This window comes from Nyctereutes procyonoides, unplaced genomic scaffold (assembly GCF_905146905.1).
Source record: "Nyctereutes procyonoides isolate TBG_1078 unplaced genomic scaffold, NYPRO_anot_genome, whole genome shotgun sequence".
Lineage (NCBI taxonomy): Eukaryota > Metazoa > Chordata > Mammalia > Carnivora > Canidae > Nyctereutes > Nyctereutes procyonoides.
The window spans coordinates 35101932-35123883 of record NW_026575043.1 but is presented as its reverse complement, the minus strand read 5'-3'; the positions used below and the strand labels follow the sequence as shown (position 1 = coordinate 35123883).

General features: G+C 42.7%; 1 protein-coding gene across 2 annotated transcripts in view; it reads right to left on the bottom strand.

Annotated features, from left to right (window-relative positions):
• Positions 1-21952, bottom strand: part of DGCR2 (DiGeorge syndrome critical region gene 2) — a 91226-nt gene that overhangs the window by 37104 nt on the left and 32170 nt on the right. For both annotated transcript variants that reach the window (XM_055322497.1, XM_055322498.1), the window contains one exon: positions 13-138. In XM_055322497.1, the coding sequence (XP_055178472.1) occupies positions 13-138 (126 nt within the window). The remainder of the gene's footprint in view (positions 1-12; positions 139-21952) is intronic.

Sequence of the window (21952 nt, the reverse complement as noted above, 5' to 3'; positions counted from 1 at the left end):
TCTGCAACTTACTGCTAAAGCGCACGGGCTGCGCCACATTCACTGCATGGAAGTGCTTGGGGTCGCTGCCTCGGGCCCGCCCCGGCCGCGGATCCACAGCCTCCTTCCCATGGTAAGGACGCGATTCCCCAGTCACTTCTGAAAGCAAGAAGAGAAACAGGCTGTCAGCACCATGCACGCAGTGGTGAGGCATCACACCACCAGGGGCTCTCTGTGGCCAGTGCCAAATTAAAGCCCAGCAGAGTCAGCCTACTCAGGGCTAGGAAAACCAGGTCGAGGGGAAGGCAGCACATTTTCCAGTTATTCAAGAATTCTTTAAAGCCTAGGACACCTTGCTGCTCAAGACCAATGGGTCACATGTGCTTCTTACTGAAATTATTCTTCATTTTGTTGTTATTATTATTACAAAATGAGGTCTCTCCATTGTATTTTCTAAAAGGCTGCTAGCACAGCACAGAGCTAGTCATTCCTGCCGGAAATCCCTCAGGAGCCCTGGTTTCAAGGTGGGGGTGCTGGGAGGAAGTGTCTCTCCAGAGGCCAGGCCGTTCCTTCCACCCCAACTGCTGGGGAGCCTCCTGTGGGTGTGAAGGGGGACCGACTGTGAAATACCCTCCTTTGTGCTATTTGCACTGGGCCTGAGTTGCTATCTGTGTGCCTGCCTGTGGGTTCTTCTCACTGCCTCAAGGCCAGGGCCTTCTGACATGCCTGCCTGGCTCCCCGGCGCCTGGCACAGGCCCTGGTGTGCAGCCAGCCTCAAAGGCAGTTGGAAGCGTGAACAGGAAACTGAAAATGAGGAAGACTTCTAGTTTTACGGATCACAATCCAAAAGCGATTCATAGGCTGGTGCTTCCACAGTCTCTCTGTGGAGTTCTCCAACCCTGAGAGCACCACTCCCCTCCCTCTTGAAGGTGAGGAGTGATGCAGAGACGTGAGGTAAGGCATTCAAGTCACAGAATGGGAGACAGCCAGAGGCAATGTCCCACCAGAACCACCTTCCTTCCTACTCGGCCTGCATGGAAGCATCTTGGTGCCCAGAGAGGACACCTGACTCAAGGTCAGGACAGACAGTGGCGAACTTGGTCTGCACAGCTACACGCAGAACAAGGTCTCCTCTGGTTCCAGATGGCCACCTCTGGCAGGCCTGAGGCAAAGGACGTGGGGCACATGGGCGTGGCATGTGGCCTCCCACAGACCCATCTTCTCTGACTCCATGGTGCTCCACTTGACTGAAGCTTCGCCAACTATCTGATCCTGCTCACGCTGCAGACTCTGACACTGTTTTTATTTTATAAATAATCTGTATTTCTCCTCATTGTAAAATAACAAATCCATGTGAAATAACTGAGAAACACAAAAATCTGAAATGCCAAAACATAAACCTTTACTCTGCTAGGGTCCCTTCCAGTCTTTTTTTCTATACATATCCCTAAAAATACTGGGATCACATCACTCTATTTTATGTTTTGCTTTGTAAGCTTGACTATAAACAGCTTTCCATATTCTTACATGCTCTTAAGAACATCATTTTTAATGGCTGCACGGAATTCTGTGAATGGATTTAATTACCATAATCCCCTATGGTTTGAAGTTTAGGTCGTCTGCATTTTGTCATTATCCTCCAAGGACTGCACAGAGCAACTTGTACAAAAATCTGTGTGCTCCTCATTTCCTTCCGAGATCCTGGGCAAGTCACAAGCCCTAGTAGCTCTGGGTCCTTCCCCAATACATATGGCATTTCCATTGCCCCTCCATAGACGTGTGATGGGGCTCAGAGGCCATCAGATTACAAACTAATCTAAGATATAAATTGTGCTCCCAGTGCCTGAGAGAAGCTCAACTCAAGGCAAGACCTTAAAGGAGAAGAACGTTCAAGGCCTTTGGTGCGACCTTACTACCAACACAACGACCTCACTGCTGCCACCTGTGTGCTGCAGCCACTCTCTTCAGGGCGACATCAGTTCTCCAGGACTGGGTGTCCCATCCACACATCCTGAGCACTGTCACTTCCACCCCACTCCCTGGGAGGCAGGCAGAGGGGTGAGGAGACCCATACTGGGCTTAAGGATGGCAGACTAGAAATAAGGACGGGGGATTCCCAGCAGAGGGCATGGCTTGGGCAAAGGCCAAAGGCAGACACGTCTGAGACAAGCTTGAGGACAAGTTTGGGTGTGGTGAGCACATGTTTCCCTACACCTGAATTTCATGTCTCCCTCTGTCTGCTCTGACAAGCAAGACCTGTGATTCCACTTTGTGTCTTGGCCTCTGCCCCAGAGCTAAGCACAGCAGCACCTGGTACAGAACAGGCCAAACTATTCAGAGAAAGATAAATCTGGGGCACAGGACGGGAGAGAAAGAAAAGGTAACAGAGTGTGCTGCTGGGGCCTGGATGCTGGCTGACTATGGAGGAGGTATGGGGCAACAGGCCAAACAGTTCAGGGAAGTCACCAAAATGGTGATGGGGAAGCCACTTAGCGCTGTACCGGCTTCTCTGGTGGCTCAGATGGCAATTCTGAACCTTTCCCTTTTCCATTATTTCTCTTCACAGCCAAACGCCCACACTCATGTCCTCATCACTCATTTGTTCAGTGCCACCATGGGAACTCACTGGCACAGACCAAGGACTTCCAAGTGTCCTGGGGGCCAGGAGAAGCAGGAAATAGGTGCAAATGAAGAAGAGACGGAGCTCATTGGAGCAGTACCCCTACAGACCCCTTAGGAACACCTCTGACAACATAGAATTTCCTTCTGCAACCCACAGACAGTACTTCCCCTTAGGGCCAGGTGGCATATCTGAGCTGATAAATGTGCAGCCAGCCCCAAGAACCAGTTTCAGGATGTAGACAGCCCAAAGCAACTTTCCCTCTCCATCCCTCTCCCCTTCAATCTCAGTGTGCCAGGCACTCTTGTAGGTATGGGGAATAGAGCAGTGAGCCAAACAGCAGATGAACTTGTCCTCCTTTAGTGAGAGGTCATGCCCTCAGCCTGCCTTCTCTTCCATCTAGCAACTGGCGTTGGGCACACTTACATCCTGTGATTGGGAATGGAAAAGTCTGAGTCTGGGACACCTCGGTGGCTCAGTGGTTGAGCATCTGCCTTGGTTCAGGGCATGATCCTGAAGTTCTGGGATCAAGTCCCGCATGCGGCTCCCTGCGGGAGGCCTGCTTCTCCTTCTGCTTATGTCTGTGTCTCTCATGAATAAATAAATAAAATCTTGAAGAAAAAAAAAAAGGAAAAGTCTAAGTGTGCATCCCAGCCCCCAGCCCATCCTGCAGTCTTGGAAAGGGTGCTGTCTGCACCACACGTTGCTGTCTGAGCTCTGCTCTCTTCAGGTGTCCTCACCAAGACTTCAGAACAGCTCTGGCCGCCAAAGACAGGGAGTGCATGGAAGGAGACATGAAGCAAGGAGGAGTCAACATGGTTGACTTGGTACTAAAAAAACTGATGTAAAGGAAAATGTCTTACAGATGGGAAGGCAGGCTCAGAAGTATCATGACACTTGCTTTACAGCAGAAGTAGAAAATAGGAGATGTGAGCCCTCCAGGTCCACTGGACCTGAGCCTCCTCCCACCATACAGCATGGCCACCAGAAGCCTCTCCTTGGCCATCTTCCCATGCTGGGAATCCTTGTGCGCTGGGGGTGGTGGTGGTGGTAAGTGGTGGTGGTGGTCGGGGGGAAGGGTGTGTACTGCTCAGGGCAGCTGCCTCTTGCTCCACCAGGGGCACCCAGCATGCCAGGTTTTCTGCTTTCCCAGCACAAGCCTCACAGGGAGAGCTTGGTGGGGTGGGAGTGGAGGGCACAGGACAGCCTTGAGTCCAACAGGGAAATTGAGTCAGGTCAGGCAGGGGCATGCTTGCTTCCCAACATTTGTTATTTGCAAATAAAGGACAAAATGTGAGTGATTCTAATTTGTGTTTCTAGGATTGTATAACTTGTCCAAATACAGCATTAGGGTTCAGATGAGCTTGTAACCTCTCCAAATAAAGGGCAAGACAGACTAGAGCTTCTTTAGTGCTCCAAGTGGTCTGAATGCATATCACTTTCCTTCTTTACATCAAAACAGGTTTAGAATCACGGTCAAGGGACACCTGGATGGCTCAGTGGTTAACGGTCTGCCTTTGGCACAGGGCATGATTCCGGGTTCCTGGGATCGAGTCCCACATTAGGCTCCCTGCCTATGTCTCTGCCTCTCTCTGTGAGTCTCTCATGAATAAATAAATAAAATCTTAAAAAAAAAAAAAAAGAATAGTGGTAAAAAATCAGGGGTAGGTAAGTCCAGTAACATTTGCTTACCAGAAGAGGATTTCTAACATCAGACAGCCTGAAAATATAAAATTTTGAATGGTATTTCCATTATGTTGTACATTCTTTACATTGATTTTTTTCCTTCCCAGCTGGAGCCAGGGTCATGGAGCTTATTAAGAAACTTACTGAGGCTAAAGATTTACTAGTTTAGGCAAGCCCCAGGACTGCCATCTTTGTCTCCATTCTATCAAGGTTTTGAGACCTACGCTTCTGAAATACCAAATGAACACTTCTGCTTTTCTACTATATACCCATGTGGACAATATATAACTCAACACAGAGAATAACTGCAAAAATACAGCCCTGTCAGTTCCAAGTTCAAACCTGCTTCCCTCCTGTTGCCAGGGTTCAAATATCTCAGGCACAAGTTCACGGAGGAAACAACTTGCTTCAACTAAGGCCGGTGACAGAAGTTAAAACCATCAGATAGTCCTATGACACACTCAAGATGTGGCCTTGGGTCTCAACTGCCAGCAAAAATATGCCAAAAACAGCATAACCTGGTAAGAATCCTCACCCAAGGTCTTAATTCTTCTGTATGTACATCACAAGATGAAATAGAAACAGATGAAACAGAAACCTGTCTCCCCTCCTCCCAGACCCCTGTTAAATTAAAAAAGAGAAAAACAAGGTCACCTCAGTGGCTTAGTTTAATTAAGAGTCTGAAAAAAAGAAAAAAAATCAAGAGTCCAACTCTTGATTTCAGTTCAGGTCATGAGCTCAGGATTGTGATGAGCCCCAAAGGAGGGTCCTGTGCTGGGCATCGAGCCTGCTTAAGATTTTCTCTTTCTCTCCCTCTGCCCTTTCTCAACTCCGCAAAAATGAATGAATGAATGAATGAATGATCAAAGCATTGACAGTATACACAGTAAGATATTTTTTCATGTAAGAAAGAGGTCAAAAAAAAAAAAAAAAAAGAGGAGGGCAGCTCGGGTGGCTCAGCGGTTTAGCACCACCTTCAGCCCAGGGTCTGATCCCAGAGTCCTGGGATCGAGTCCCATGTCGGGCTCCCTGCATGGAATCTGCTTCTCCCTCTGCCTGTGTCAACCGCTAAGCCACCCAGGCGTCCCAATAATTGTGTTCTTGATAGTGGTAGAGGAGTAGTAATTCCAAAACTACTAGTATTTTAGGACTAGCCAAATGGATGCATATATACAGGGTATTGGGAACCAGGGAGGAAAAAAAATAAAACATGAGATGGGAGGAAGAAAGGAAAAACTTTAAGTTAGAATCAGAGGTACCAATAAATATGAGGTTATTATTTTTAAAAAGGATTCCTATTTCCATCTACTGAAAGAAGTGCCTAGAAACTGTGATGCCCAAATAACTATGAGCACAGCTAACACTTAGAACTTGGCTTCTAGGGGATCCCTGAGTGGCTCAGCAGTTTGATGCCTGCCTTTGGCCTAGGGCGTGATCCTGGAGACCCAGGATCGAGTCCCACATCAGGCTCTCTGCATGGGGCCTGCTTCTCTTTCTGCCTGTGTCTCTGCCTCTCTCTCTCTCTCTGTTTCTCATGAATAAATAAATAAAATCTTAAAAAAAATAAAAATTAAAAAAACCTTGGCTTCTAAATACCATTTCTCACTGAAAGTAACGGGGCTCTTTAGAGAAATGGTTAATTCCAGGTCCGGCGCAGGAAAACTATGATATGAACCTGGAACATTTTACAGTGCCACAAAATAGGAAAGATCTTTATAAAATAATTTATTAAGTGCAGTGCATATGGGAGAATTACAAAATCAGCATTTTTAAACCACCACTATTATAACTGATTCAGACAAGAACCATCAATATAAGCTAAAATAACTGGGTATAAGGTTGCTGGAAAATACCTAGACCACCACTCCACAGATTACTCATTCACAGATTACTTTTGTTAAGGGTAGGGGGGGGATCCCTGGGTGGCGCAGTGGTTTGGCGCCTGCCTTTGGCCCAGGGCGCGATCCTGGAGACCCGGGATCGAATCCCACGTCGGGCTCCCGGTGCATGGAGCCTGCTTCTCCCTCTGCCTGTGTCTCTGCCTCTCTCTCTCTCTCTCTGTGACTATCATAAATAAATAAAAAAAAATTAAAAAAATTTTTTTTAAAAAAAGGGTAGGGGGGACATTTACTGTACTGAAATCTGGCAGACATTTCCTTGACCAAGTGATCAAACTTAACATCACTAATAATGGGACAAACTGACCTCATGCCTCTCCAATGGGACACTTTATGACCCGCTTAGATTCACCTGAATCTAATCATGAGCAAACAGACAAGTCCATATTGAAGGACATTCTACAAAACAATTGGCTTGGATACTTTAAATAGGTCAATGCCATGTAAGATCAGTAATAACATATTTTTTTAAAAAGCTAGGGACACTTCCAGATTACAGAATAAAGCAAGATGGTGAGAAAATACAGTATATAATCTTTGAGTAAATCCTAAATTTAAAGACAAAAAAACCTGTAAAAGATATTTTTGGGGGCAATGGAAAAACTTCAAAATAAACTGTAAGATAACAGAACTGTAGTTAAGTTTCTTACACATGAAAAGTGTATTGTAGTTATGGGATTGTTCTTCTTAGAAGACAGATGAAGTATTTAGGAGTAAAATGTCATGGTATTACACTCTCAAAAGGTTCAGGAAAAAAAAACATGAAGAGAAAGCAATGGTTAAGGGTTTGTGAATGTAGATAAAGGCAGTATGAGCATTCACTGTACTACTCATGCACCTTTCCTACAGATTTGAAATTTCTCATATTAAAAGGAGGAGAAGGCAGCTGACACACCCATATCTCATCCCCTGTATTTGGTGTCCTCAGGCAACCCTGTCCCATCTCACCCCAGCAGAAGACAGGTGACTTATTGATGAGAAGGTCAAACAGGTGGTCTCTTAGTTGGGAGCACCAGTTCAACTGAGAGTCAGGTTCTGTACTTTGTTGGAGGAGGGCAAAATTCTAGCCCCTTTTCCCCCCACTGGGATCCCAGAACCCCAGCCTCTGGGCAGAATGGAACATTCCTCCATGGAAAAATCTGGCCAGCCCAAGAAAAAAGTCCCAAAGGAGAGGAGACTCTCCATGAAACAGTCTAGCTGGTTCACTGTCTAGGGAGGCCCACAAGCAGAGAGCTTCCAGTCCCTCTGCTACACATAGAAGGCAGGCAAGGCCAACTTCCCTCCAAGGAGACCCTGCAAACGAAAGACACCAACCTACAAGAGGAAACAATACAAAAAGAATGTACACAGAACAGTTCAACAAAAACGTGCCATTAACATACTCAAAGTGAGAGACAATATTGTATCCATAAAACAAGAATGGGATACTATTAAAAAGGAACATAGAGACACCGTTCACCCCCCACCCAAAGAAAAAGCTCTACTAGAAATGTAACATGATGGCAAACATGATAACCTGTTAAAAGATGTGGTGCAAGTAGAGACCTCTTTAAAGTAAAATAAAAAGACAAGAGATGGAAAACTGGTGACTGAAAAAATTGAAGATCAGTCTAAGAGCTCCAGTTTCTACTAACAGTTCTAGAAAGAGACTAGATAAATGGAAGAGAAAAAAAAATCTAGTGTTTTCTTTCCCTAAACCAAGAGGCAGGAGTTCCTAAAATGAAAAGATCTGCTGAGTGGCCAGCACAACATATCAAAAGACACTTAAAATTTCTAGAAGAACAAAAACAGGTTTCGTTTAAAGAACCAGAATTATGGCATCAGCAATATTGAAAGTTAATAAAAATGGAGTAAGATCTTCAAAATTGTAAGGGAAACTTATTTTTACCTAGTAATTCTAAATCCAGCTAAATCTAGCATGTGTGAGGGTCAAATAAAGGCATTTTCAAACATGCAAGCAAGGAATCAAAAACTTTTGTCTTCCGTGTTCCTTTTCTGCAGAAGTTAATAAAGAAGGCAGTGTTTTGGAATAAACCAAATCAGGAAACCAAAAAACAGAGGATCTAACATGGCGCGTGGCGGGGGGTGGGGGGACGACACACAAGCGGACAGACATGAGGGAAAAATCTGATTCTCCCATGCTGATGGGGACAGGAGAACTCAAGAGGGCAGTTGAGAAGGTGGGCAGCAGGCCCTGCCAGCAACTCAGCCAGACAGATGAAGTCAAGGGGCTCCAGGAAAGGAGATTCCAAAATCAATCTCTGTCAGAATAACATGATAGATCTACAACTGAGGGGAAATCAGGAAAGAGATCCATCCTGCTAAGGACATTTTTTTTTTTTTAATGTAAATGTATAGCCACTTTGGGAAACAATTTGGGAATTTCTTAAAAAGTGAAACATACGGGACACCTGGGTGGCTCAGCTATTGAGAGCCTGGCTTCAGCCCAGGGCATGATCCTAAAGTCCCGGGATGGAGTCCCACATCGGGCTCCCGGCATGGAGCTTGCTTCTCCCTCTGCCCGTGTCTCTGCCTCTCTCTCTATGTGTCTCTCATGAATAAATAAATACAAATATTTAAAAAAAAAAGTGAAACAAATTTATAACAAATCCAGAAATCCCATCCCTGTTTTTGTCCAAGAGCAATGAAAGCATATGTCCCCTGAAAATTCATACACTAATGTTCATAGGAGCTTTACTCTCAGAGTGGAAGCAACTCAAATGCTCATCAAAGTGAAAGTATAAACAAAGCATGGCATTATCCATAGAATGGAAAATTTGGTGTGGAAAGAAACTACTGACACAGGCAGCAAACAGATGAACCTCAAAAACAGGATGCCAAGCAGAAGAAGTCAGACACAAAAGAAGGTATACAGTAGGATTCACTTTATAGGAAATGTCCAGACACATTCTGGGTCTAAAAGACACAGAAAATAGATTAGTGGTTGCTTGGTACTGGGGGAGGAAACAAGGAATAACCACAAATGGACTTGGGGATCTTTGGGGGCAGTGGAAATGAGCTAAAGTTCACTGTGATGATAGATGCACAACTCTATGAATTTCACAAAAATCACAGACTTGTATGCTTTTAAAAGTGATGAATTTTATGGTACACAAATTATATCTCAATCAAAGTGTTAAACCGGGAGTCTAACAGAAGACAAATAAAATTTTTCTTTCTTTTTTAAAAAAATATTTTACTTATTTATTCATGAGAGACAGAGAGAGAGAGAGACATAGGCAGAGGGAGAAGCAGGCTCCCCACAAGGGAGTCCAATGTAGGACTCAATCCCAGGACCCTGGGATCACACCCTGAGCCACCCAGGCATCCCTAAAACATTTTCTTTAAAGTACATGCACAAGTTTTTATTTTATTTTATTTTTATTTTTATTTTTTTTTTTAAATTTTTTTTTTTTAATTTTTATTTATTTATGATAGTCACAGAGAGAGGGAGAGAGGCAGAGACACAGGCAGAGGGAGAAGCAGGCTCCATGCACCGGGAGCCCGACGTGGGATTCGATCCCGGGTCTCCAGGATCGCGCCCTGGGCCAAAGGCAGGCGCCAAACCGCTGCGCCACCCAGGGATCCCTTATTTTATTTTTAAAATTTATTTATTTATTATAGACAGAGAGAGAGAGAGAGAGAGAGAGAGAGAGAGAGAGAGAGAGGCAGAGACACAGGAGGAGGGAGAAGAAGGCTCCATGCAGGGAGTCAGACGTGGGACTCGATCCCGGGACTCCAGGATCACGCCCGGGCCAAAGGCAGGCGCTAAACCGCTGAGCCACCCAGGGATCCCCAAGTTTTTTTTTTTTTTAAAGGTAAACAAAAAGAAAACTCCATGGATGGACCTTAAAAATATTATGCTAATTAAAAGCCAACACAAAATACCACATATTGTATGACTCCATTTCTATGAAACGTGCAGAAGAGTCCAATACAGAGACACAAGTAGGTAAGTGGATGCCAAGGGCTAAGGCTTAAGAGAAAGTGGGAGAGCTGGTGATGGGTACAGGGTTTTATTCTGGGGTGATAAAAATGTTCTATAGTAGAGGTGATAGTTCTGAAAATATTCTAAAAGCCACCAAAAAACATATTTAATGGGCAAATTCTATGATATGTGAATTATATTTCAATAAAGTCATCAAATAGATGATGGTGACAATGTTCAACTCTGGGGTAAAAACAAAATGTTTCACCAGGAAAAAGGAAATGGAATCATCCTCCATGCCCAGCCAAGAGCAGCACTGACAGGGAGCAAGAACTCTGGGAATGAGGAGATGAAGGGGGACGTATCAGCCACCTTGTTCAAAGAAAATCAATAAAGCATGCCCAAAACCATGGAATTTTGAGACCCACAAATAAATACTAAGTAAAATCAATAGCTAAAGTAATCTCAAGTATTTGCTTCTGAGAAGTGGGAATGGGAAGGGGTATCAGGGTTGCTATTTTTTAAATAAAAAGTCTTATAGAACTATTTGAATATTCAGATGGTGTGTACAAGTAACTTGAATAAACCTCCAACTAAAATTTTGATTTAGACGATTAAAATCAGCTCCTCTTCAGATCCAGATGGCCTTGCCCCACTGTTTCACTACGGTGTGCTGCTGCTGAGCATCTCATGTTATTCTGATTCTTGATCTTTTCACCAGGACCTGTGCTCTCCCTCTTTGGATATGTGGTGTTCACTGTATTCCTGACATGCTGTAAGTACACAGGGTAGATCTTGTCTAAGTCTTTTTTTTTTAAAGATTTTATTTATTTATTCATGAGAGATAGAGAGAGAGAGGCAGACACAGAGGGAGAGGCAGACTCCCTGTGGGGAACCCAATGTGAGACTCGATCCCTGGACCCCAGGGATCATGCCCTGAGCCGAAGGAAGACGTTCAACCACCGAGTCATCCAGGCATGCCCTTGTCTAAGCCTTTTAAAAATTATTGTGGGGCAGCCCCGGTGGCGCAGTGGTTTAGCGCCGCCTGCAGCCTGGGGTGTGATCTTGGAGACCCAGGATCAAGTCCCATATCGGGCTCCCTGCATGGAGCCTGCTTCTCCCTCTGCCTGTGTCTCTGCCTCTCTCTTCGCTCTCTCTGAATGAATAAATAAATAAATAAATCTTTAAAAAAAATTATTGTGCCCTCCTCACCTCAAAGCTATATGACTAATTCCCTCTGCTCCTATATTTTATTTTCTTTAAAAGAACTCTTATGGGAAGCAGGGGGGTGAGGCGCTGGGCGGCTCAGTTGGTTAACCATCCAAATCTTGGTTTTAGCTCAGGATATAATCTCAGGGCTTTGAGATTGAGCCCGGTGTCTGGTTGCCTGCTCAGCATGGAGTCTGCTTGTTCCTCTCCCTCTACTCCTCCCCATGCTTGTGTGCATGCATGCTCTCTCTCTCTCCCCTCAATAAATAAAAAAAAAAAAATTAAAACAACAACAACCACCTGGGGCTCCCCAGGTGGCTCAGTGCTTTAGCGCTGCCTTCAGCCCAGGGCGTGATGCTGGAGACCCGGGATCGAGTCCCACGTCAGGCTCCCTACTTGGAGCCTGCTTCTCCCTCTGCCTGTGTCTCTGCCTCTCTCTTTCTCTCTCTGTGTCTCTCATGAATAAATAAATAAAATCTTAAAAAAAAAAAAAAAAACAACCTCTTACTCGGCCACCTGGGTGGTTCAGTTGGTAGAGCATGCAACCTTTCTTTTTCTTTAGAAAGAGAACACGTGCACACAAGCAGGGATGGGGAGAGGCAGAGGGAAAGAATCTTAAACAGGCTCCAGACCCAGGATGGAGGTAAACTCGGGGCTCAATTTCACAACCCCCCCAGATCATGATCTGAGCCAAAATCAAGAGTTGACGCTTAACTGAGCCATGCAAGAATCCCAAGCATGCGACTCTTGATATCAGGGTTGTGAATTTGAGCCCCATATTAGGTACAGAAATTACTTAAAAATAAAATCATGGGGCACCTACCTGGGTGGCTCAGTTGGTTAAATATCTGCCTTTGGCTCAGGTCACAATCCAGGATCCTAGGATTGAGCCCTACATTGGGCTCCCTGCTCAGTGGGAGTCTGCTTCTCTCTCTCCCTCTGCCTCCTCACCCCCTACTTGTGTTCTCACTCTCAAATAAACACAATCTTTGATAAATTAACTATTTTTAAAAATTAGAGGGGGCTGGTGGCTCAGTCAGTTAGCCATGAGTCTTGATTTCTGCTGGGGTGGTGATCTCAAGGTCATGAGATCAAGCCTGCCTTAGGCTCTACACTCAGCAGGGAGTCTGCTTGGGATTCTCTTTCTCCCTCTGCCCCTCCTCCTGCTCTCTCTCTCAAATAAATCTAAAAAAATAAAAAGAAAAAATAAAAAGAACTTTTACTAATCAGATATTGGATTTTCTGGACTTTTTTTTTAATGGATAAGAGCTCCTTCTTGCTCAATTGTTCCTTTTCACAGTGTTCTGTTCATGTTCAGAAAATAGACCATCTGAATATGTATATATTTTTCATTGCAGGAAAACACATAAAATTTTAACCATTTTAAATTAAGGACATGGGTCAAAGACCCTGCTTTCAATTATTTTGAGTATATATGCAGAAGTGGAATTACTGGATCCTATGGTAGTTCTATTTTTAATTTTTTGAGGAACCACAATATTGTTTTCCACAGTGACTGCACTATTTCACATTCTCACCAATTGTGCAAAAGCAATCCAACGTCTCCATGTCCCCACCATCATCTCCACATCAGCACTTGTTTTGATAGCAGCCATCCTAATTGGTGTTAAGGTAGTGTCTTGTGGTGGTTTTGATTTGCACTTTCCTAATGATTAGTGATGTTGAGTACATTTTCATGTACTTGGCCATTTGTATATCTTCTCTGGAGAAATGCCAAGTCCTATGCCAATTTTTTAATCAGATGTTCTGTTGTTGTTGAGTTGTAGTTGATACATATATATATTCATTCTGAATATTAGTCTTTCATCAGATATATGATTTGCAAATATTTTCTCCTAATCCTTAGGCTGCCTTTTTATCTGTTGAATGTCTTCCTTTAATGCAGTTTTAAATTTTGATGTAGCTCAATTTATATTTTTTCTTTGTTGTTTGTTATGGGTGCCACGTGTAAGAGATCTTTGCCAGCCCAATGTCCTAAAACTTTTCTCCTATGAGTTTTGCAGTTTTAGCTCTTTAGCTCTTCAGTCTTTTGAACCACATCGAATTAATTTTTGCACACTAAGTAATTAATTTTTGCATGTGGCTGACCAATTTTCCCAGCACCAATTTTTGAGAATACTGCTCTTCCATCATCAATTGAACAAGAATACCCCATGTGGAAAATTGATCATACATATGAAGGTTTATTTCTGGGTTCTCTATTCTATTCCATTGGCTTATGTATCTTTCTTTACACCAGATCCACACTGTCTTGATTATTGTAGCTTTGTAGCAAGTTTTAAATTTTTTTTAAATTTATTTATGACAGTCACAGAGAGAGAGAGAGAGAGAGAGAGGCAGAGACACAGGCAGAGGGAGAAGCAGGCTCCATGCACTGGGAGCCAGATGTGGGATTCGATCCCGGGTCTCCAGGATCGCGCCCTGGGCCAAAGGCAGGTGCCAAACCGCTGCGCCACCCCAGGGATCCCTGTAGCAAGTTTTAAAATCAGAGTATGATGGGACACCTCAGTGGCTCAGTGGCTGGCCATCTGCCTTTGGCTCAGGGCATGATCCCAGGATCCAGGATCCAGTCCCGCATTGGGCTCCTTGCAGGGAATCTGCTTCTCCCTCTGCTTGTGTCTCTGCCTCTCTCTCTCTCTCTGTGTCTCTTATGAATAAATGGGTAGAGTCTTTAAATATGTGTGTGTGTGGTGTGTGTGTGTATATACATATATATATATATATATATATATATATATATATATATATATATATAATAAGAGTATGAGATTTCCAACTTTGTTCTTTTCCAAGAATGTTTTGGCCAAATGAATTTTAGAATGGAGTTTCCTATTTTGGCAAAAATGGTTTCTGGCATTTTGATAGGGATTGTATTATATCTGTAGATTGCTTGGGTAGTACTGATGGCTTTCTAAATCTTCCAGTCTGCAAACATAGGAGGTCCTTCCATTTACCTGTATCTTCTTTAAATCCTTTCAGCAGTGTTTTATAGTTTTCAGTGTACTAGAGTTTTTCACTTCCTTAAATTTATTCCTAAGTGTTTTATACTTTTTGATGTTATTGTAAACCTTTGTTTCCTTCTTGGTTTGTTCACTGTTAGTGTACAGAAACATAAATGATTTTTGTGTGTTGATTTTGTGTCCTTAAACTTTGCTGAAATTTTTTTAGTTCCAATAGTTGTGTGTGTGTAATCTTTAGGATTTTCTACATATATCATACTACCTGTGAACAGAGATAATTTTACTTCTTCCTTCCCAATTCTGATGCCTTTATTTTCTTGTCTAATTGCTTTGGCTAGAACTAATTTCCAATACCATGTTGAACAGAAGTGGTGGAGTCATTGTCCTGTTCTTGATCTTAGAGGAAAAGCTTTCAGTCTTAACTACTGAGTAGGACGTCAGCTGTAGGTATGTCATATATAGTCTTTATTATTTCCAGGTAGTTCCCTTCTATTCCTAGCTTGTTGAGTATTTTTATCATGAAAGAGTGGTTAATTTTGCCAAATGCTTTTTCTGTATTGAGATGAACATGTGGTTTCCTCCCCTACATTCTGTTACTGTGGTTGGTGTATTACATTGAGTTAGTTTGTTGAACCGTACTTGCATTCCAAGAGTAAATCCATTTGGTTATAGTATATAATCACCTTAATGTGCTGTTAGATTTTGTTTGCTAGTACTTTGCTAACAATTTTTGCATCAAAGTTCATGGGATATTGATCTGTAATTTTCTTCTGGAAGCTTGTTGCTGGGAATTTTCTATTTCATCTAGGTCATCCAATTTGTTGGCATACAATTCTTCAGAGTACTCTCATAATCCTTTTTATTTCTGTAAAATTGGTAATAATGTCCTAACTTCCATTTCTTCTTTCAGTTATTTGGGTGTTCTCTCTTTAGTCATTCTAGCTAAAGGTTTGTCAATTTTGTCTATCCACAGATTTTCCTTCTGTTGTTTTTCTATAATTTATCTCTGTTCTAACCTTTATTTTCTTGCTTCTGCTAGCTTTGGGTTTAGTTCATTCTTCTTTGCCTAGTTCCTTAATGCTTAAAGTCACGTTGACGACTTGGGATCCTTTTTTTTTTTTTTTTTAAGATTTTATCTATTTATTCATGAGAGAGAGAGAGAGAAAGAGACACAGGCAGAGAGAGAAGCAGGCTCTATGCAGGGAGCCCAATGTGGAACTTGATGCCGGGACCCCAGGATCATGCCCTGGGCCAAGGGCAGGCGCTCAACCACTGAGCCACCCACGCATCCCTCTTTTTTTAACATAACATTTACAGCTATACATTTCCCTAGCACTGTTTTCATTGCATCCCATTAGTTCTGCTATGTTGTGTTTCCATTTTCATTGGTCTTGATATTTTCTAGTTTCCTTTGTGACTTCTTATTGACATTGACTATTTAAGAGTATGGTATTGAATTTCCATGTATTTGTGAATTTTCCCATTTTCCTTCAACTATTGATTTCTAGTTTTATTCCATTGTAATTGGAAAACATACATTGTATAATTTCAATCTTCTAAATTTAATGACTTCTTTTGTGGCCTAACACACATTCTTTCCTGGAGAATATGATTATGTGCGCTGGAGGAAAAAAAAATGTATTTTGCTATTGTTGATAGCTATTGTGATCCTCTAAGTCCCCAAGGCTCTATTGACTTTTCTTTGTTCATCTGTTCCAAAGACTCAATAACTTCAAATGTTCTCTAAGTTCACTTAGTCTTTCTTCTGACCAGTGGAGGCTACCAAACACTTCTGGTTGATTTTTCAATTCAATTACAGTATTTGTTTTTCTTTATAATTTTTTTCTCTTTGTTGGTGTTCTCATTTTGTTCATATACTGTTACCCTGATTTCCTTTAGTTGTCTCTGTTTTCCTTTAGCTCTCTGAGCACATTTAAGACAGTTTTTAAACATCTGTCTAATACGTTCAATGTCTGCTTCCTCAAAGATAGTTTCTGCCACTTTATCTTATTCCTTTAAATGGGCCATGTTTTCCTGTTCCTTTGTATGCCTTGTGATTTTGTTGTTGACAATTAGTCATCTGAATAAACAGCCACCTTCCCCCATCTTTGTGGACTGGTTCTGTGTTGAAGAGATTCACTAGTTAGCAGAGTTTGTTCTGAGCCTTGGGACCACTGTGGGGGCAAAGGCTTAAGGTCTTCTCAAGTCTTTTTTTTGTACTAAGTCTGATATTTGGCCTGTACTTTACACTTGTAGTCCATCCTTGTTCAAAAGGCCACATTTCAAGTGCTCAATAGCCACATGTGACTCATGGCTACTATACAGGGCAGTGTTGTCTACAAAATAAAGTTCATGCCTGCTGCTGGGAGAAAGACTCATTTAGCTACATGCAGTGAGGAAGGCAGACAGGTGGTGAACGAGAATCCCACCAACCCACAATCCATTCCCATGCAACATGCCCGCCAGCCTTAGTATTTAGAGCACCAAGCCTTTCAGTGGTACTGCTTGTCAAACCGGCTCATTTCCTAATCATCTCTCTCTAAAGCAGGTTCACACTTACAGTTTCTCTGGTATGCTAAGTTTACTCTCCTCCCACTGGCTTTTCTTGAAGGAAAACAAAAAGCCTACATAATATCTGACATATTTGAAAGAACATATGTAAGAAATAAATCCTAATAATAAAATATAGTTCTGAGTCCTCCACCCCAACCCCCACCCTACTTCAGAACCCAAACATCAGCTGTAGGGTTGTTTCTCCTGGTCTTATTCCTCTGTATCCCCACCAGGGAGGAACTAGGAGACCAAATTTTGTGTATCATCATTTTGTCTTTTTTTAGTTTAACACACATGTATGTACCTACACATAAAACAAGGTTCAGGGCAGCCCCAGTGGCGCAGCGGTTTAGCGCCGCCTGCGGCCCAGGGCGTAATCCTGGAGACCCTGGATCGAGTCCCACATCAGGCTCTCTGCATGGAGCCTGCTTCTCCCTCTGCCTGTGTCTCTGCCTCTCTCTCTGTGTCTCTATGAATAAATAAATAAAATCTTTAAAAAAAAAAAAACAACAAGGGTCACTTTTGCTTGTCTTTATTGTGCTGTATATACTTTTTGGCTATTTGCCTTTGTCATCTACATGCTGCCTTTAAGATCCACTGATGTTTTGCAAGAACCTACTATTTACTCACTGTTGTCGATCCATAATATGCCACCATGTGAACATAAACTTCTGGGTTGTTTCCAAGATGTTTATTAGCATGATGAGTGCTGCAAGAATTTCTCTAGGATTCCCCCAAACACAAATCTTGGATCACAGAATATGAGAATGAGAATGTTCAACTTTACAAGTTAATGCCAGTTTTCCAAAGCAGGTGCACCAATTATCCTCCTCACCAGCAGCAGATAAGATTTCCAAGTCACTCACATCCTCTTCAACACTTGGTTTTATCAGATATCTTAATTTTTGCCAATCTAAACAACTGTAAAGTTGAATCTCACCATTGCCTTGGAATACTAATGAGGTTGAGTATCTTTTTGTATGTTTAACCATTGTTCTTATTAATTTTTTTTGTGACATGCCTTGTTTCTTTTGTTCATGTATAGGAGCTCTTCATATATGCTGAACTATAACCCTTTACGGGCTATACGTGTTGTAAAGATATTTCCACTCTGTGGCTTGGCTGTTCACATTCTTTATAAGTACCTTTTGATAAAGGGAAGATCTTAATTTTAATCTAGTAAACTAGTTATTTTTATTTTAGAGTGATTTTTTTGGTGACTTGAAAAAAAAAATAAACACTTTCCTATCAAGGTCATAAAGGTATTCTCCTGGATTGTGTTCTACAAGTTTTTCTGCAATTAACCTGAAGCTGATTGTTCTGTGTATCACTCTTTCCCAACTGTCATAGCACTATGACTGAAGAACCTATCTTCTGCCTAGTGGTATGTATTTGTATTTCTATCTGTGTCATGTACTGTTTCTTGGGTCTGTTCCTTTCTTTTTTTTTTTTAAGGTTTTTATTTATTTATTCATAAGATGCACAGAGAGAGAGGCAGAGACACAGGCAGAGGGAGAAGCAGGCTCTCTGCGGTGAGCCTTTGGTAGACACTCAACCAGGAGTCCCTCTTGGGTCTGTTTCTGGCAGCTTTTCTGTGGCACAGGCCAATCTGTGCTTTGCTGAGCAACAAAAACATAAGCCTTGGGACGCCTGGGTGGCTCAGTGGTTGAACATCTGCCTTCGGCCCAGGGTATGATCCCAGGGTCCTGGGATCGAGTCCCATATCTGGCTCCTGCATGAAGCCTGCTTCTCCCTCTCTCTCTGTGTCTCTCATGGATAAATAAATAAAATCTTTAAAAAAGAATACAAAAACAAAAAAACCATAAGTCTTGAACTGGGTAAGGCAATTGCTCATAGCTTACTCCCCTCCAGAGTGTCATACCATATCAGGACTTTATTCTTCCAAACATCTCAAAACTGACTTGCCACATTTCCCAAAAACCCTCTGGAGATGCACTGACTCCATAGATCAATTTAAGAACACGCCACTTTACCATATTCAGTCTTCCTAGCAAAGAATATCCTGTCTCTATTTATTCAAATCTTCCTTAATATCTCTTAATAAAGTTGTACATTTTTCTCCATTAAAAAATGTTATGTATCTTATGTTAGTCCCCATTTACATCAAAAATGGTCAGAAGAACAGATGTCATGCTAGGTATTTTCAAAAACAGTGGAGTTTAATACAGGACATTAAGTACTTTCAGAACAATTGAAGAGGCTAGAGTGTGCACAAAAGTGAGCGAACTCTAGCCTTCCATTTCACTTCTGCAGTTGTAGTCGGAGTCAGAAAGCCGTCCACAGTATAGGAAACTGCAGAAAACCTCTGCTAATCACAGTTGCTCTGCAGCCCCACGAAGGCTGGTCAGAGGAGGCTGTGGAGGCCCCTGTACTCACTCACCTCAATCTAAGCCCAGGCACCCACACCACTGCCAGAGGAGGAAGGAGTCCACCTCCCTTCTACCTTCCAAACTCCATGGCAAGGATCTCCTGGGCTAAATGAAGCCAAAGCCCGCTGCCAGGGGGTTCTGAATGAGACAGCTCCAGCCTTCCAGCCCCTGAAATGCAGGCAATGTATTGAATGCCCTTACTATATCTAGTACACCATCCATTTCCTATCTTCCAAAACCATGCTGAAATTACTGGTCTGCTGTTTCATCTTCTCCCATTTGCTATCTTTTATACTCTTTTACCATGGCTTTATATCTTTTATGCTCTTTTACTGTAATTTTAGCAGGCTTTCAGCAGGACAATGCCATAATCTTGTATGGTCCCTCCAAAAATCCTGAAGCCCATATTCAAAAAAAAGACAAAGCATGGCCAGGACTATCCACAAGTTAGTTAAACTCTCCATATGCAGGAAGGCAATGGTAAAGGTAGTTATCAGCTAACTCCCTGTCCATACTCCCCTCTCCACACACAAAGGCTTTTCTTTTTTTGGAAGGGGGGAATGTTAACAAGGATTTGATATATTCATGATGCCTTTTAAAAATTAATTTAAAAAAATAAACAAGAAAATATGATATTTCAGCAACTATTGATTGATTCAGGGAAGTGAGAAACAATATTACATTATTCTTTGTACATTTTGATAACACATTTCTCAGAATCCCAACTTTAAGAACAATCAGAAATGAAAGTTTATCACCCACCTGCCTCCTGGTGTGGCACTACACCACGGGACAGAAACAGTACCAAACACAAGGGGAAGCCAGGAATGAGCCAGAAGGTCCGACAGCACCTCAGCCCTCCCACCCCACTCCTCAAATCCTCCCTGGCCTATCAGGGATCCATGAGCTTCCACACATGGCCATGTTCATCATGCCCTCAGTGGCTAGGGCCTGGAGTACACTATCCACTCAGAACTCTGGGCTCCTGTTGGAAAGACTTTATTTCTCTGTCTGGGGAGAAAAGATAGCAACTTCTGTAATCTCAAATCAACACTTGTGCTAGGCAGACTTGTGACCTTCTGTGCCGACCATGTGACCCAAAAGAGAAATCAAATCTAGTCCCTGCCTTTATCAGGTTCCTGTCTTTTTATCAAGTCCACAGGAGATGGAGAGATGAACTAGATGAACTAGAGTGCCTACCATTGTTTTCAGTATATATACTACAGAACAGTTACATATAATCTTAAAAGCTAAGCCAAATGGCACTTTGAGAGCAGCAAATAAGTAGTGCTTCCACTTTAAAGGAAGCCAAGAGTCTTTTGGTTTGTTCAGAATATTCTCTAGAAGGCTGGATATGAAGCCTCACCTCATTAAGTCTGACCCAGCAAAGCTCCCAGTCACAACCACTGGTCCTCAACAGCTGACAGAACATGGAGCATCGGCATCCCAAGCACTGGATAGTTTATGCTCTCTGGGCTGTGACCTAAGGAAGGAGCAGGTGGGCTCCCAGACATAGCTCCCAGAACCTTCTGTCCAGCTACCACCATTCAAATTCATTTGGAAAGGCAAGCATGTCAAGCAGAGACATGCACAATCCAATGAATAGGCTCAAGGGAAAACTGGGATTTCCTCTAAAGGCTGTCTTTTCAGGCAAACTGTCTGACCAGATCACCTTTGTTCCTTATTTTGGAACCCCCTTCAAAAAACCGTCCTAAGCTCAAATGTCACCTTGTATTTGATACCTGACCTGATCCTATGGTTTGAGTTAGCTGGTTTTTCTTCAGTACCTGACCTACAGGAATTACAACATTCCTTTCATTTTCTGAATGTTAAAAAGGACTTCCATTCTAGGTCAGGCCATGCTTAGAAAGAGGATAGGTCTGTCTTCAGAGAACTCACAGTCTGGAAGGAGAGATCAAGCACGGGCACAGGTAATGGTGAGAATTACTGGTGGCTCTAGATGCTGTCAGAGAGAGGGAATAGGTGCTGGAAGAAGCCAATCTCCACCCAGAGGGCTCAGAGATGCCATCTTGTTATGGTATTATCTGAGCCAAGCCTTGAAGGACAGGCAGGATCTGTCCACATGGAAAGAGAACAAAAGGATCCCAGGAAAAGAGAAAGGCATGAATGAAGCATGTGGCTAGAAAATTCTTCATGGGTGGGCACAGGAAACAGCCCAGATGAATCACTAAGGGGAAATAGCAGTAAATCAGGTTGGCAAAGTAGAACCAAACCAGAATGTTCAGAAATTTAAATGCCAGGCTGAAGAGTTATATTAGATTGGAGGTTCTCAAGGTAGAATAAGACACATCTTCTTAGGGGCTTTATTGGTACTACCTGGGTCCCACACATATGCATGATGGGATGCATCATGGATGCAGGGATACCAGGGATGTAGTGAACACCATTACTCTTAGGGTGTGTTATACTCCCTGAGGGTGCTGGGGCAGAAACCAAGTAGAGAACCAACAATTTAGACTTTCTGTGGCATTGGCACATATCTTGAGGAGCCCATGTGTTGTCAGGAGAAAACTTCCAACAGAAAAAATACAAGGGACTGAGTGAACAGGATGCATCTGGCAAAGCCAAAGCCAGTCTGAACAACCCATGTCAGGATTGTAGCCAGGTCTCAAAAGGCACCCAAAGCCAGGCAAAGAGGAGGCAAGAGGGCACCATGCTTCACGGGCACTGCTCTTGGGCCAGCATGC